The 16,195-nt window shown below is 41.9% G+C and overlaps 1 protein-coding gene across 2 annotated transcripts in view; it reads left to right on the top strand.

Annotated features, from left to right (window-relative positions):
• CSNK1G1 (casein kinase 1 gamma 1) overlaps nt 1-16,195 on the top strand; it is a 92,577-nt gene that overhangs the window by 23,335 nt on the left and 53,047 nt on the right. For both annotated transcript variants that reach the window (XM_073652836.1, XM_073652837.1), the window contains exons 2-3: nt 6,575-6,964; nt 13,578-13,618. In XM_073652836.1, coding sequence (XP_073508937.1) covers nt 6,784-6,964; nt 13,578-13,618 — 222 coding nt within the window. In that variant the 5' untranslated portion in view covers nt 6,575-6,783. The remainder of the gene's footprint in view (nt 1-6,574; nt 6,965-13,577; nt 13,619-16,195) is intronic.

Genomic DNA, 16,195 nt, shown 5'->3' on the forward strand with positions numbered 1-16,195 from the left:
AAACTTCTTCCTCAGGACATAGCCTTCTTTTTTTTTTTTTTTTTTGCATAAGAAAATGGTTTATTATAAAAGACTGTACATAAAATGAACAGATTATATACAAAAGAAGAAAAAAAGTCAAATTTGAAAACAAAAGAACAATTACTTGATAAGAGGTGGTGTATAACAAGAGCATTAGAAGGATACAAGCAGGGTTTCACAGCAAAACTCTGCATTAAATATAAAACAACCCCCTAGAAATATCACTAAATCTAAATGTACGGGTTACTTTATAGAAAAAGAGCACAAAGGATTCAAGAGATCCTCACAGAAGTGGCCCCTTGTCCTTGATCAAACGGAAGGATAACCGTGTACAAGTGATTACTCATCTTACATGGAGATTTTGCGTGTGACAGTCATCCAAGGTATGATTGAAGGTTATGTCCTGATGAAGTTTTGGATGAATTCGAAATGTGCTGACTTTGTAACCTATCAATAAACAATTCTTATGTATTCATCACTTACAGGCTTCTTACGAGTACATCAGCAGCGCAGGAAAACCACATTTCATCCGTACAAGGTGCTCAAGTAGGGTCCTTGTGCCATAGTAAAAATAATTCTGCACTTTTTGGTTTTTATTTTTTTTCTAAATAGCAAAGTAGTGATCATACCACCACTCACTGCCCTTTTCATTTGCATTCTGATTAGCTCATGCAGTCTTGTGTTAGGAGGCAAGTCGTATAATCCGTCTGACATGTGAAATGTCACTGTTTTGGATTGCCTAACAAAACAAAAAAACACCCAAAATCACAATTCTTTTTTTGCGCGACTACTGCTTCCTCAAAAATTTTTTACCATTTTTTTCAAAATGATGATTTGGCCCCAGAGTTCCATTTTTTTTTTGCCTTTTGTGAAACCTAATAATGACAGAGTTATGGCTCCATGCTCCTTGCTTGATAAAATTATCTCAGATATATACACTGCTCAACAAAATAAAGGGAAAACTCAAATAACACATCCTAGATCTGAATGAATGAATGAATGAAATATTCTCATTGAATACTTTGTTCTGTACAAAGTTGAATGTGCTTACAACAAAATCACACAAAATTCATCAATGGAAATCAAATTTTTTAACCAATGGCGGCCTGGATTTGGAGTCACCACCAAAATTAAAGTGGAAAAACACACTACTGGCTGGTCCAACTTTGATGTAATGTCCTTAAAACTAGTCAAAATGAGGCTCAATATTGTGTGTGTGGCCTCCACGTGCCTGTATGACCTCCCTGCAATGCCTGGGCATGCTCCTGATGAGGTTGTGGATGGTCTCCTGTGGGATCTCCTCCCAGACCTGGACTAAAGCATCTGCCAACTCCTGGACAGTCTGTGGTGCAACGTGACATTGGTGGATGGAGCGAGACATGATGTCCCAGACGTGCTCAATGGGATTCAGGTCTGGGGAACGGGCGGTCCATTCCATAGCTTCAATGCCTTCATCTTGCAGGAGCTACTGACACACTCCAGCCACATGAGGTCTGGCATTGTCCTGCATTAGGAGGAACCCAGGGCCAACCGCACCAGCCTATGGTCTCACAAGGGGTCTGAGGATCTCATCTCTGTACCTAATGGCAGTCAGGCTACCTCTGGCGAGCACGTGGAGGGCTTTGCGGCCCTCCAAAGAAATGCCACCTCACACCATTACTGACCCACTGCCAAACCGGTCATGCTGAAGGATGCTGCAGGCAGCAGATCGCTCTCCACGGCGTCTCCAGACTGTCACATGTGCTCAGTGTGAACCTGCTTTCATCTGTGAAGAGCACAGGGCGCCAGTGGCGACTTTGCCAATCCTGGTGTTCTGTGGCAAATGGCAAGCATCCTGCACTGTGTTGGGCTGTGAGCACAACCCCCATCTGTGGACATTGGGCCCTCATGGAGTCGGTTTCTAACCGTTTGTGCAGACACATGCACATTTATGGACTGCTGGAGGTCATTTTGAAGGGCTCTGGCAGTGCTCCTCCTGTTCTTCCTTGCACAAAGGCGGAGGTAGCTCTCCTGCTGCTGGGTTGTTGCCCTCCTACAACCCCCTCCACCTCTCCTGGTGTACTGGCCTGTCTCCTGGTAGCGCCTCTGGACTCTACGCTGACAGACACAGCAAACCTTCTTGCCACAGCTCGCATTCATGTGCCGTCCTGGATGAGCTGCACTACCTGAGCAACTTCTGTGGGTTGTAGAGTCAGTCTCATGCTACCAAGAGTGTGAAAGCACAACCAACATTCAAAAGTGACCAAAACATCATCCAGAAAGCTTTGGTACTGAGATGTGGTCTGTTGTCCCCACCTGCGGAACCACTCCTTTATTGAGTGTATCTTGATAATTGCCAATAATTTCCATCTATTGTCTATTCCATTTGGACAACAGCATGTGAAATTGATTGTCAATCAGTGTTGCTTCCTAAGTGGACAGTTTGATTTCACAGAAGTTTGATTTACTTGGAGCCATATTCTGTTGTTTAAGTGTTCCCTTTATTTTTTTTGAGCAGTGTGTGTGTGTGTGTGTGTGTGTGTGTGTGTGTGTATAGATGTATGTATGTATTTTTTTTAGCAGTGTATATATCAATAAATTAGCTGGACTTTTTTTTGCTTATGTCTGTTTGATTTCTAATAAGCATATATATTTTAAAAACAATCAGAGTGTGTATGTGTATATATATATATATATATATATATATATATATATATATATATATCTCCACGGCTGCTTAATACTGGGAGTCTGAGGTGGTCTGAGACACGCCTCCTGTCTCCTCATTGGTTCATGATTCTGCTTTCACTCCTTTCCGCAGCTCTGTCTCTTCTAATTGGCTAGTGGGTATTAAAGGGAACCTATCATCTAATACATGCTGCCCGGACCACAGGCAGCTTTCAGAGTCTGACTGCTTTATTGCAGCAGTGTATGATGTTAACTCATGGTCAGCTTTTCAAAGAATGTGTAGGCTGTGTGCACACGTTGCATTTTTTCAGTGCAGGTTTGTCACAGAACCTGAAGGGTTTCCTAATGCAACAAAGTAATGAGAATCCTGAAGTCTCAAGCACACGTTGCTTATTAGTAACTTGCAGATTTAACAGCATGTCAATTTTTTCAACGCTTTTGCTGCTGATTTTACCTGTAATAATGAGGGGGAAAAATCTGCACTAAAAACTGTGTTTTTGCCTCTGCTTTTTCCCTGCCAAGATATTCAGAAATGGTGCAGAAATTTCTGCACCAGAATACTTAACGTGTGCACATACTAACATGCCGCTTAGCATTAGTGAGAAAAATATCATCCGGTAACTGCCACATATATACTTTTAAGGCAAATAAGAGAAGCATGAAGAGTTCCTTTAAGGCTGTGTGCCCACAATGCGTTTTTTAAGCGTTTCCGCAGCGGCAAAAATGCTGCAGAAACGCTTAAAAAACGCATGGTAGAAGGCCTGCCATGTTCCCCAATGATAATACGCATGTTCTGTGCCCATGCTGCGGAAATTTCCACTTCGGGTTATCATTGCACAAAAAAACGCAGCACTACCAATTATTTTGCGGAAGCGCTTCGTTTTTGCCGCCATTGACTTGCATTGGAACGCTTGGATTCCACATCACTGGATCTGTACATGCGGAATCCATGCGTTCCAATGTGCGGATGGTACCCGGGTCTGTAGAGGAGGAGACTCTCCTCCGGACCCAGGTACAATGAACCTGTAAAAATGAATAAAATAAATAAACATTATACTTACCTTCTGATGGCTTCGCTTGCCGGCAGCTCGCGGTGGACTGAAGGACCTGCGCTGAAGTCATAGTCATGTGACGGCAGGTCCATCAGTGTAGTGCACCGCGAGCTGCCGGCAAGCCAGGACGGAGCGAAGCAAGACTGCGGGGGCCATCTTAAGGTAAGTATAGATTTATTTTTCTATTTTTTACCATTCTTTACATTCACACTATATAAATCCATGCCTGTTGCATGGATTTATATAGTGTGACCAAGTTGTCAAGCACTTTCCAAGTGATGGTAAAATCGCTTGACACCCGCATGCGGAAATGCATGTGAAGAACACTTCACTTCCGCTTGTCCCTGGCAGGAAAAACCCATGTACAATCCACATGCGTTTTTTTCTGCCAGGGAGATGCAGAAACACTCAGGAAAAAATCCGGATCATTTCTGCATCGTGGGCACATAGCCTTATAGAAGTTTTCCCACTTAATACATTTATCATTTCTTTACAACTTTCTTCCAGTGTAGGGGTATGTGGCCTAACTAAAATAATTTAAAGGGAATTTTCACATTTTAGGTTCTCACTGGTGTAAGATAATATGGTAAATGGAGCTCTTAAAGTTGCTGTCCGAACTTGTGGGCAAAGTCTGCAGTTTCTCTGTGACTGCAGACTTCTCAATCCTTACAGCATGTGCACCGCACACTGTAGGGATTCTCCGGTATTGTCAAGTAGCGCAGGCGGTGACTGTAAGTATGCGATTTCCATATAAGTAGTCACATGCCGACTATACAAATGAATTGAGCGAGACCGAGCACATCAAGTCGGAATGTGGCCGGAATTATGCAAAGTGCCCACTCTCACCTGCAACAGCGGAGAATCCGGACAGTGTGTGGTATGCACAAAGGATTCAGAAAACTGACATCCTCTAGAGTTATTGCTGACTTTCACCACAAGACTGGACAACCCCTTTAATTTATATTAAAGTTTTAATGGCCATACCGCTTTATCTGCTCTTAAAGATCAGGGCTGTGGAGTCGGTAAGCCAAACCTCTGACTCCTCAATTTCCACGACTCCAACTCCCTCATACGCGGCTCATGTGTAAGTGATAAATTTACTGTAGCACAGATTCATCTCAGCTAAAAGTCTAGACCCTTAGATCAGGAATAGGACAGACATTTATAGGACATTTCACAACTTTCCCAAATTCTTATGAAAAAATATTCCCCACAAACTGCATTGAACTACTGTACCCAATTTATTATATATTGTTGGAGTCGGTCCATTTTATACCGACTCAACCAAAATGGACACAGACTCCACAGCCCTGTTAAAGATATCCGTATACAAGCTGATAAACCTAATATCATTTTATAATGATTTTACTTGTCTTTATAGTTTTTGTGATGATCTGAACAATGTTGGAAATTGCACAATTCTTGCCATCAGACATGCTTGAAACACTTTGGTGAAAATGCCCTTTAACCACAGTGTTGCTCTTTTATTTCTAAGCTGTGAAGTGACGTTCTATCCCCTTGGGTGGCACAACGGTGACTGCAATGTGTTCTTTCTGTGCTCTGCCTGTGTGGTTTCCTTTTTGTGCTCTGTCTCTCCTGCCTTGTATTCTTGGCTGGCATCTTCTTGTACTGAGGATTCATCTTGTGTTTTTTTTTTTTGTGTTGTCAGCAGTGAATACCGGCTGTGGGTCGGTACAGGGTTGAGACATTCATCAAGGAAATGGATAGATCTGGGAAACCACCACCCAGGTTAATAAGTGCTTTGATGTGTGGAGTCGGCCAGCAGCAGGCAGGGGTAGGATGCTGGAGATATTTATAGCAGCACAAAGGGGAGGAAGCTTTCCTCTGGAACAGGCATTGATATATGAAAGTGAAAGCTACCGTGTGTACACCCGCCAGGCTGATTAATTCTTTGCTTTAAGATTTTATCATTTCAGATTTTAAGATTTCAGCCTAAGAAGGATAAAAGGCTACAAAACAATTTATTTTACTTATTTTGAATAGTAACTAAATATAAAGCACAGTCGAGTCAATTACTGCCATGAAACATTTTCCTGAGTGTTTGCAAATATGGAAGCTAGTTTACAGAACGCTGAAAGCATAAATTAATCTTGCACAATAACCTTATATATAATCCATGTGATGCAATTATAATGTTTGGATTGTCTCCCTGTTTTTTATCAAGGTTATAATCTCCTTATTTGATAGTTTAATCCATTATATTATGTGACCGTTCATAAATCGCTCATAAAAGGGGTGTATCGTGTTATTGAATGGGTAAAAATGCAAAGTCCTTGTACAATAAAGTAAGTTTACAGTTTACCTCTTATTAAAAATGGTCTCGAGTGAAGGGATTTTTTATTCTGTTGTGTACTGCTTGTTGCCTAGGTTTCCGACCCCTGCTGGAGTCGGTGGTTGCCCCCTTTCTAGGCAAGGAGCACTTGCTTGTATGCTTTGTCTGGGTGCCTGCACGCAGTACTCTGTAGCTGGATCTAGCCAGTTTGTGTACCTACACTTTTCCTTTGTTGCAGAGGCGGAGAGCGCTCCGTTTGGAAAAGTGGTGCGCCATGCCCCCAATCAGAACGGTCTATCTTCAGGAGGCGCACTACCACCCTGGCAAGCAGGAAGCTGGGGGGTAGGCGAATAGTGCACTCCTGAAGAAAGATGTGTCCAATGTTACTCTCAAAACTCTAAAGAATGTGCTGGGGTATTTATTAACAGAGATTCGTGGAGGGCAATCTTTGCTTTTTCATTCACTCTGTTTAAATCAATTGACTTGATTAAAAATGGGTGGGTTTACTAACACTGTTTTTTTTTTCTCTTTGTTCCCAAAGGATACAATGGGAAGCCTCCAACATGAAGTTGCTGTATGGATGTGAGATGGTACCTTAGCGAATCTGTGCTGTGATGTGATCTGCTTCTTTGGCCCTGGGGATACTCAGCGGGGTCATTTTTGGCCCACCATTGTTTTACTGCTTCTGTGGATTGGGAGTCTCCTAGCATCAGCTGGGATTTAGAGGAATAGCTCTTATGGTATATTAACATGGACCATAGCAACAGGGAGAAGGATGACCGACCACGAGCAACTAAAGCTTTGCCAGTGCGGACTGGTCATAGCTCCCGGCCGTCCAGCTCGACCACCTCCTCAGGAGTTCTTATGGTGGGACCCAACTTTAGGGTGGGAAAGAAGATTGGCTGTGGAAACTTCGGGGAACTACGGTTAGGTAAGGTGACATGAACCCTAGACACATTATTCTAGTAGCACTGCCCTCTTGTTCTTCTGCTATGCTTGAAATCATTGAACTACCAGGTATAGCTTGGGTGGTGCATAACTCATGTGTATGTATATACTGTATATCTCACATGCTCCACCCAAGCTATAGTATAGTATAGGAAGGAACTCAGCAGAGCAGTTGTTCCAAACATCTTGGAGAACTAACAACAGATCTTCTGTGGATGTAGACGTGAGCAGATAAGATCCTTCTATCTCCCTGTAATTCCAAACAGAATTAATGATGTTAACATCAGGGCTTTGTGGAGGCCATATCATCACTTCTGTATAAATATGGCATAAATTCTATTTTATTTAACCTTTCACTTTTGCAAACATATTGAAGCCCATAAAAAAAAATAAAATGACAACGATCATTTAGCAGACCATACATTTATTTATGAAACTGGCTATCCCTCCATCAGGATACAAATTTTAGAACAAAACTCTTTAGCTTTCACTGTTTCATGTCTTATTGTTTGTCTCTGTTAGGGTTTTTATGAAGAATAAAAACACTTACAGATTTTTTTTTCTGCCTTCACATTCTTTAAACCCTTAATCACCAGGCCTGAAAAGGCCTTAACGTGGTTTCCCAATTTTGGAAATTCCCTTTCAATTCTGCTTTTTTTTTTTAAATAATGAAGTTGTTCTTTACTCCCAGTCACCGGGTCCAGCGATGAGGCTCTGCCACTGCTCCCAGCATCTTTTGTTTGCCGTGCTGATGTCCCGTCGACAGCACTGCAGCCAATAATCGAGCTCAGCGGCTCTGTCTGACTTAACAGCACAGGTCACTATTCCACTGCAGTGCTGTTGTGTTGATGTGACTTTTACAGTGTAGATAGTAACAGAGACTGGGAGCAGCAGTCAAGACTCAGTACTTGACCTTAGAAGGGTGAGTGAGGTGCAGTTTGTATTTTGATTTTTGTTAAACTGCAGTGGAGGAACCAGAGGCGTACGATCGCGACCGCAGAGGTTGTGACCGGGCCCATGTGGGCGAGCGGCCCTCCGACGCCAGCAGAAACTTCAACTGGATGTCCATCCTCGGCTCTGTGCAAGGCAGTACATGCTGCCCAGCCAATCAGAGGCCAGCATCTAACTTCTGCATGCTTGTGACTGGGGGCCCATGGCAGTGACGTCATGCACTCCCGTTGCTTGCATGCTAAAGTCAACTGCTGACTTCAGAAGAGGACACTGCGCGGCGAGAAGGGGAGTATAATTTTATTTTTTCCTATGCATTAAAGAACAGCGGCAGAACGGGGGACATATACCAGGATGGGGCCCAGGATAAGGGACATATATACCAGGGTGGGGCCCAGGATAAGGGACATATATACCAGGGTGGGGCCCAGGATGCGGGACATATATACCAGGGTGGGGCCCAGGATGCGGGACATGTATACCAGGATGCGGGACATAGATACATAGATTTATATCTATCTATATCTCTCTCAGGATTGGGGGGGGGGGGGGGGCCTCCAAAATTTTGCACCTGGGTCCACCGGACTCTAGTTGCGTCACTGAGGAAAAGTGATTAACACAACCAGAATACTCCATTAATGTTCAGAGAAATGTTTGTCTCCCTCCATTTCAGCAGCCAGAAGTTATTTATCTTTGTTAAATTCTGGAGAATTTTTTTATTTTTTTTAATAAAATTGTTAACAAGTCCACACTAAATAACCCATGGAATGTTTCTTCAGGTTATTATGGTTGTGTAGATGGCTAATACACTGTGTGCCGAATTATTAGGCAAGTTGTATTTTAGAGGATTATTTTTATTATTGATCAACAACTATGTTCTCAATCAACCCAAAAGACTCATAAATATCCAAGCTTAATATTTTTGGAAGTTGGAGTGTTTTTTTTTTTTAGATTTGGCTATCTTAGGAGGATATCTGTTTGTGCAGGTAACTATTACTGTGCATAATTATTAGGCAATTTAATAAAAACCAAATATAATCCCACCTCACTTGTTTATTTTCACCAGGAAAACCAATATCAGTGCACAAAATTTAGAAATCAACATTTCTGACATGCAAAAACAAAACCCCAAAAATTAGTGATCAATATAGCCACCTTTCTTTATGATGACACTCAACAGCCTTCCATCCATCGATTCTGTCAGTTGCTTGATCGGTTTTCAATCAACATTACGTGCAGCAGCCACCACAGCTTCCCAGACACTGTTCCGAGAGGTGTACTGTTTTCCCTCCCTGTAGATCTCACATTTTATGATGGACCACAGGTTCTCTATGGGGTTCAGATAAGGTGAACAAGGGGGCCATGTCATTATTTTTTCTTCTTTTAGACCTTTACTGGCCAGCCACGCTGTGGAGTAGTTGGATGCCTGTGATGGAGCATTGTCCTGTATGAAAATCATGTTTTTCTTGAACGATACCGACTTCTTCCTGTACCACTGCTTGAAGAAGTGGTCTTCCAGAAACTGGCAGTAGGTCTGGGAGTTGAGCTTCACTCTATCCTCAACCCGAAAAGGTCCCACAAGTTCATCTTTGATGATACCAGCCCATACCAGTACCCCACCTCCACCATGCTGGCGTCGGAGTGGAGCTCTCTGCCCTTTACTGATCCAGCCTCTGGCCCATCCATCTGGCCCATCAAGAGTCACTCTCATTTCATCAGTCCATAAAACCTTTGAAAGATCAGTCTTAAGATATTTCTTGGCCCATTCTTGACATTTTTATCTTATGTTTCTTGTTCAAATGTGGTCGTTTTTCAGCCTTCCTTACCTTGGCCATGTCCCTGAGTATCGCACACATTGTGTTTTTTGATACTCCAGTAACGTTGCAGCTCTGAAATATGGCAAAACTGGTGGCGAATGGCATCTTGGCAGCTTCACGCTTGATTTTCCTCAATTCATGGGCAGTTATTTTGCACCTTTTTTGGCCAACACGCTTCTTGCGACCCTGTTGGCTATTTGCCATGAAACGTTTGATTGTTCGGTGATCACGCTTCAAAAGTTTGGAAATTTCAAGACTGCTGCATCCCTCTGCAAGACATCTCACAATTTTGGACTTTTCAGAGCCCGTCAAATCTCTCTTCTGACCCATTTTGCCAAAGGAAAGGAAGTTGCCTAATAATTAAGCACACCTTATATAGGGTGTTGATATCATTAGTTAACACCCCTCCTCATTACAGAGATGCACATCACCAGATTTACTTAATTGGTAGTTGGCTCTCAAGCCTATGCAGCTTGGAGTAGGACAACATGTATAAAAAATATTGTGTGATCAAAATACTCATTTGCCTAATAATTCTGCACACAGTGTATATGTAGGTTTTTGTTTTATAATAGCAATTCAGTAAAATGTTTCAGAAGAAATATTGTTTTTTTGTTTTGTTATTTTTTTTTTGCTTCTCATTAGCTCCCACTCCTGAGAAAAATTACTGACCAAATACTGATAGTGGGGCTGTGGGCTAACTGGGGCATTCAGTGGAGCCCCAGTTAAATGAAAACTGCACCATGATGTGCTTCACATCACTGGCACGGCTTATTTGGGGCTGCTATACAAATCCTCTTTGCTTTTTGCCCAAAAGCAATCATGTGGTTGTTGCGTCTTATGGGCACTTTTTTTTTCTTTAAAAAGGGTTATCCTGAATCTTTTTCTCACAAAACTAGACCTCAATCTGCTCCGCCCCTGAGGCTCCTTAACATGCTGTAGTAAAAAGTACTTGCAAACTACAGATGTACTTTGCCCTTCAAGGCGTTAATAAATCTTATGACTCTGCTATTCTTTTATTTTATGTTGTCCTTTAAAGGGGTTGTCCATTCCAAATCAATAAGTCTATAGTCTCTGTGTGACTGCAGACTTATTAATTCCCCCAGCGTGCGCACTGTGTGCTTCGGGGATTCACCAGTTTATGAGCCGGGACAAGAGGGTGTGTATGACTTATACATACTCCTGGGCAGAGCCTGTCCAGTGGGCGTGTCCTCGCTCCATACACTGCGCCCTCTAGTCAGCCACGCCCACTGAACGGCAGCATCACTAGCCAGAGCTTGGCCTCTTGGCCTCTCTCCATACAAGTGTATGGAGCGAGGCCGCGCCCAATGGACAGGCTCTGCCCAGGAGTATGTATAACTCATACATATCCTCTGGTACCAGCTCAGAAACCGGCAATTTCCTGCAGCGTGCAGTTTGCGCACTGGGAGGATTCATAAGTCTGAAATCACACAGAGAGACTGTAGACTTGTCGATTTGGACCGCACAACCCCTTTAAGATACTAATGCGTTGGCTTAGTAACTGAGTCTAGAAAAATGTCTGTCCTCATTTCTCCAGGCTTGTTGTGTGTGCTCGTAGATATATGTGAGATATATTAATATAATACATAGTGTGTATATAATCATATTAAAATGTGTGTGTGTGTGTATATATATATATATATATATATATATATATATATATATATATATATATATATATATATATATATATATATATATAATGTACAGTACAGACCAAAAGTACTTTGGACACACCTCCTCAATGAAAGATTTTTCTGTATTTTCATGACTATGAAAATTGTACATTCATACTGAAGGCATCAAAACTATGCATTAACACATGTGGAATTATATACTTAACAAAAAAGAGTGTGAAATAACTGAAGATAGGTCTTATATTCTAGGTTCTTCAAAGTAGCCACCTTTTGCTTTGATGACTGCTTTGCACACTCTTGGCATTCTCTTGATGAGCTTCAAGAGGTAGTCACCGGAAATAGTTTTCACTTCACAGGTGTGCCCTGTTAGGTTTAATAAGTGGGATTTCTTGCCTTATAAATGGGGTTGGGACCATCAGTTGTGTTGTGCAGAAGTCTGGTGGATACACAGCCGATAGTCCTACTGAATAGACTGTTAGCTGCTTTTTTCTTGCCATAATACAAATTCTAAGTAAAGAAAAACAAGTGGCCATCATTACTTTAAGAAATGAAGGTCAGTCAGTTTGAAAAATTGGGAAAACTTTGAAAGTGTCCCCAAGTGAGTTGGAAAAACCATCAAGCGCTACAAAGAAACTGGCTTACATGAGGACCGCCCCAGGAAAGGAAGACCAAGAGTCACCTCTGCTTCTGAGGATAAGTTTATCCGAGTCACCAGCCTCAGAAATCGCAGGTTAACAGCAGCTCAGATTAGAGACCAGGTCAATGCCACACAGAGTTCTAGCAGCAGACACATCTCTACAACAACTGTTAAGAGGAGACTTTGTGCAGCAGGCCTTCATGGTAAAATAGCTGCTAGGAAACCACTGCTAAGGACAGGCAACAAGCAGAAGAGACTTGTTTGGGCTGAAGAACACAAGGAATGGACATTAGACCAGTGGAAATCTGTGCTTTAGTCTGGTGAGTCCAAATTTGAGATCTTTGGTTCAAACCACCATGTCTTTGTGCGACGCAGAAAAGGTGAACGGATGGACTCTACATGCCTGGTTCCCACCGTGATGCATGGAGGAGGAGGTGTGATGGTGTGGGGGTGCTTTGCTGGTGACACTGTTGGGGATTTATTTAAAATTGAAGGCATACTGAACCAGCATGGCTACCACAGCATCTTGCAGCGGCATGCTATTCCATCCGGTTTGCGTTTAGTTGGACCATCATTTATTTTTCAACAGGACAATGACCCCAAACACCCCTCCAGACTGTGTAAGGGCTATTTGACCAAAAAGGAGAGTGATGGGGTGCTACGCCAGATGACCTGGCCTCCACAGTCACCAGACCTGAACCCAATCGAGATGGTTTGGGGTGAGCTGGACCGCAGAGTGAAGGCAAAAGGGCCAACAAGTGCTAAGCATCTCTGGGAACTCCTTCAAGATTGTTGGAAGACCATTTCCAGTGACTACCTCTTGAAGCTCATCAAGAGAATGCCAAGAGTGTGCAAAGCAGTCATCAAAGCAAAAGGTGGCTACTTTGAAGAACCTAGAATATAAGACATATTTTCAGTTGTTTCACACTTTTTTGTTAAGTATATAATTCCACATGTGTTAATTCATAGTTTTGATGCCTTCAGTGTGAATGTACAATTTTCATAGTCAGGGAAATGCAGAAATTTCTTTAAATGAGAAGGTGTGTCCAAACTTTTGGTCTGTACTCTGTGTATAGATATAGATATTGTAAATATTTTAGAACACACGTGTGTGTGTGTGTGTGTGTGTGGTAATGGCAGTTCTGTTTGAGAGCTATTTTACGTGTATTCAGGTTCAGTGTCCCTTTTGAATTTATTTATGGTATAGTCTTTTACGACCCGGCCATGTACTGGTCTATTCTACTGTTATATTGTGTTATATTGTCTGTACTTGTAAAACGTGAAAAGCTGCATGAGAATTTCCAGTGACGAGGATGGCTACACTCCCAGCGCCTGTGACCTTCAGTGAAGAATCTCGCACGGTTTCTTTACTGTCGGTAGTTTGTGTGTTTGTCTTCTGTTTTGTGAATTCCATCATTTTATACTTTTTCTTGACTTTATAAATCCTCATTGTACCTTTTTATAAATTGCAATTGGCAAGAGTCAGAAGTAGCAAGTTTCTACAAATTTGTAATTCTTATCTTCTCCCTCCTTCAGGCAAGAATCTCTACACAAATGAATATGTGGCGATTAAACTGGTGAGTATATAGCAGTCGTGTATACGTGTGCGCTCTGGTAAGGCTTACGCTGGTCTTTCCAGTTTCCTGACTTAAACCCTGGCTTCCTTCCTTTTCCTGCAGTTTAGCGTATGTATAAACTATGGCTGGCTTCCTGGTTCAGCATGTCAGGGTTCACAGGTTACTTAGATGCTGTGAGAGACACTAGATGGCCATACATGAGCCATTATCAATCTATCACTTTTGTGCAAAGTATTTTGCTTGGACAACGATTCTGAGTCTCTGAACCAGTCCACCTAGAAATTTGCTTTTGTCATGCCATAATGTCTGAAATGTGTCTGAGTTATTTGGGCTCAGTATGTGGATTTTAATAATTTTTCACACAAAGCTGACTTTTTTTTTTGGGTCAACAACTTCCTGGTTGCTGGACTTCTATCTATCTACATGTTGGCCCGTCTATGGGCTTCCAAGCATGGATGGGAGGAGTGGTACAGTAATGATGAGCGACAACCCATTTTGCTATACCCTACTCTTAGAAATTTGCTTAAGTTCTTGTGGTGTGTGTGTGTATATATATATATATATATATATATATATATATATATATATATATATATATATATATATATATATATATATATATATATATATATATATATATATATATATATATATAATTTTTATTCTTGTCTATTTAAAGGGAATCTGACAGCTGATGCATTCTGCTCGATTCACAGACAACATATATCAGACACTCTCTGTATAGTTTTAGTCATGCAAGTTTAACTCTGAAACGTTGCAGCATTTGAAAGAAATCCATTTAATAGTCGCCAGGGACCATGGCGCAGGGAGACTAGTTGATGTGGTTCCCTGGCTGCTTCTCCATGCCCGCTGCCCAGGAGTGACAGGTCTCTATGCACACAGGGAGAGGAAACCTGTCACTCCAGGACAGCGGGCAGGAAGAATCTGTCGGGGATCTGCCTGTCTGACTAGTCTCCCGTGCGGCCCGGTGGCTATTAAATTATGTCTTTAACTGAAATGCCACAATGTTTCAGAGTTAAACATGCCTGGCTGAAGCTATACTTAGAGTGAATGATACATGCTAAAAAAAGAGAGAGATTCCAGCTCCTAAAATTCCAAGATTTATTCCAAGTATTTAAAATAATGAATCCAAAAGGTGATCAAGACTACACGTTTCAAATGCTCACCGGCGTTTTGTCTGAGCTGCTCGGACAAAGAACACTGGTGAGCGTTTCAAGCGCGTTGTCTTGATCACCTTTTGGAATTCATTATTTTAAATACTTTGAATAATTCTTTCAATTTTAGGAGCTGGAATCTCTCTAAATTTTTATTTTTTTTGTCTGTGACTTACACGTGTGGTCATACGGTTTTCTTGCTTTTGGACGCCCAGAGCCGACTAGGTGAGCTGGTTTCAATCCTTCCTTTACCGATACATGCTGCTTGTGGATCGGGCTGTATTAGCCGCTGAATGTAGAAGGAGCCGCTCAGCACCCTACATTTTGTATCGAGCTACTTTGAGCAGTTCCTTTGTTCGTGTTTACATCTGACGGCTGCCAAAGTGGTTTTCAGCTGATCTTTGGAGTGCTCGGTATTGGACCAGCACCAGTCTCAAATTGATTTGCCTATTCTGTCAATGGGTCATCAATGTTTTCTACCCAGACATACCCCCTTTAAGCTTTACTCTTAGAAGCCGTAATTAAATCATGCCTTTTTAGATATTGCTACTTGACCCCTTAAGACTGTCCTACATATTCTTCAAAAAGAGACCATGTAGAAGTCGGTGAATGAAAAACATGAACAAAAATATTCCTCTTAATTAGGCCTGCCTAAGAAAAACTAGTGCACCAGAGCAAATACTTTTCTCCTTTTTTTAGGAAGGGATGGGGGGGTTCTTGACATAAGACAAAAAATTATTCAACCTAACAATAGTAAAGCAGAAAGCTTGGAAGAATTGTAGTGATAGAGGAAACTCCACCCATGTCTATAATGCTAGCCTGCGGATTTGCTCCTAAGAAGCTAAAAGGAAGTCGTTAACTTTGTGCTTTGTTTACCTGACCTTGATTCCTTAATTCCATTTACTAGTAGAAGAGTGATCATGTGTTACCCAGCAGAGGGGCTGCTTGTGTGCACATTTTATCCATTGCATGCCCCGTTCTAACACAGACCTGCATTTGAGTTTTTTTTTTTTTTTAATAAGTGCAATGGGGAAATACTGGTTTTGTCTTGCTCAGATGCTTAAGGAGGATCTGTCACCAGTTTTTTGCTACCCTATCTAAGAGCAGCATAATGTAGGGGCAGAAAGCCTGATTCTAATTGTCAGATAATTGACTTGGTTGTAGCAGTTTTGATTCTGCTGCAGATCTAGCAGAGCTCTGAATGTTGAGCCCTGTGTAGCCCCGCCCACATTACTGATCAGCAGATTTCTGTATACACTGCACTCAGAGAAGGATGCTAATCAGTGCTGGGAGCCTGGTTGCACCAGGAAGCACTAGGCTGGTTAGTCCTCTACTGATAATCTGCTGCTGATAAAAGTGTGACTTTATTTAACCAACAGCAAATAGTCCAGTAACACACAGC

Source organism: Phyllobates terribilis, unplaced genomic scaffold (assembly GCF_046119375.1).
Source record: "Phyllobates terribilis strain yellow unplaced genomic scaffold, ASM4611937v1 Scaffold_11__3_contigs__length_659146591, whole genome shotgun sequence".
NCBI classification, from domain to species: Eukaryota; Metazoa; Chordata; class Amphibia; order Anura; family Dendrobatidae; genus Phyllobates; species Phyllobates terribilis.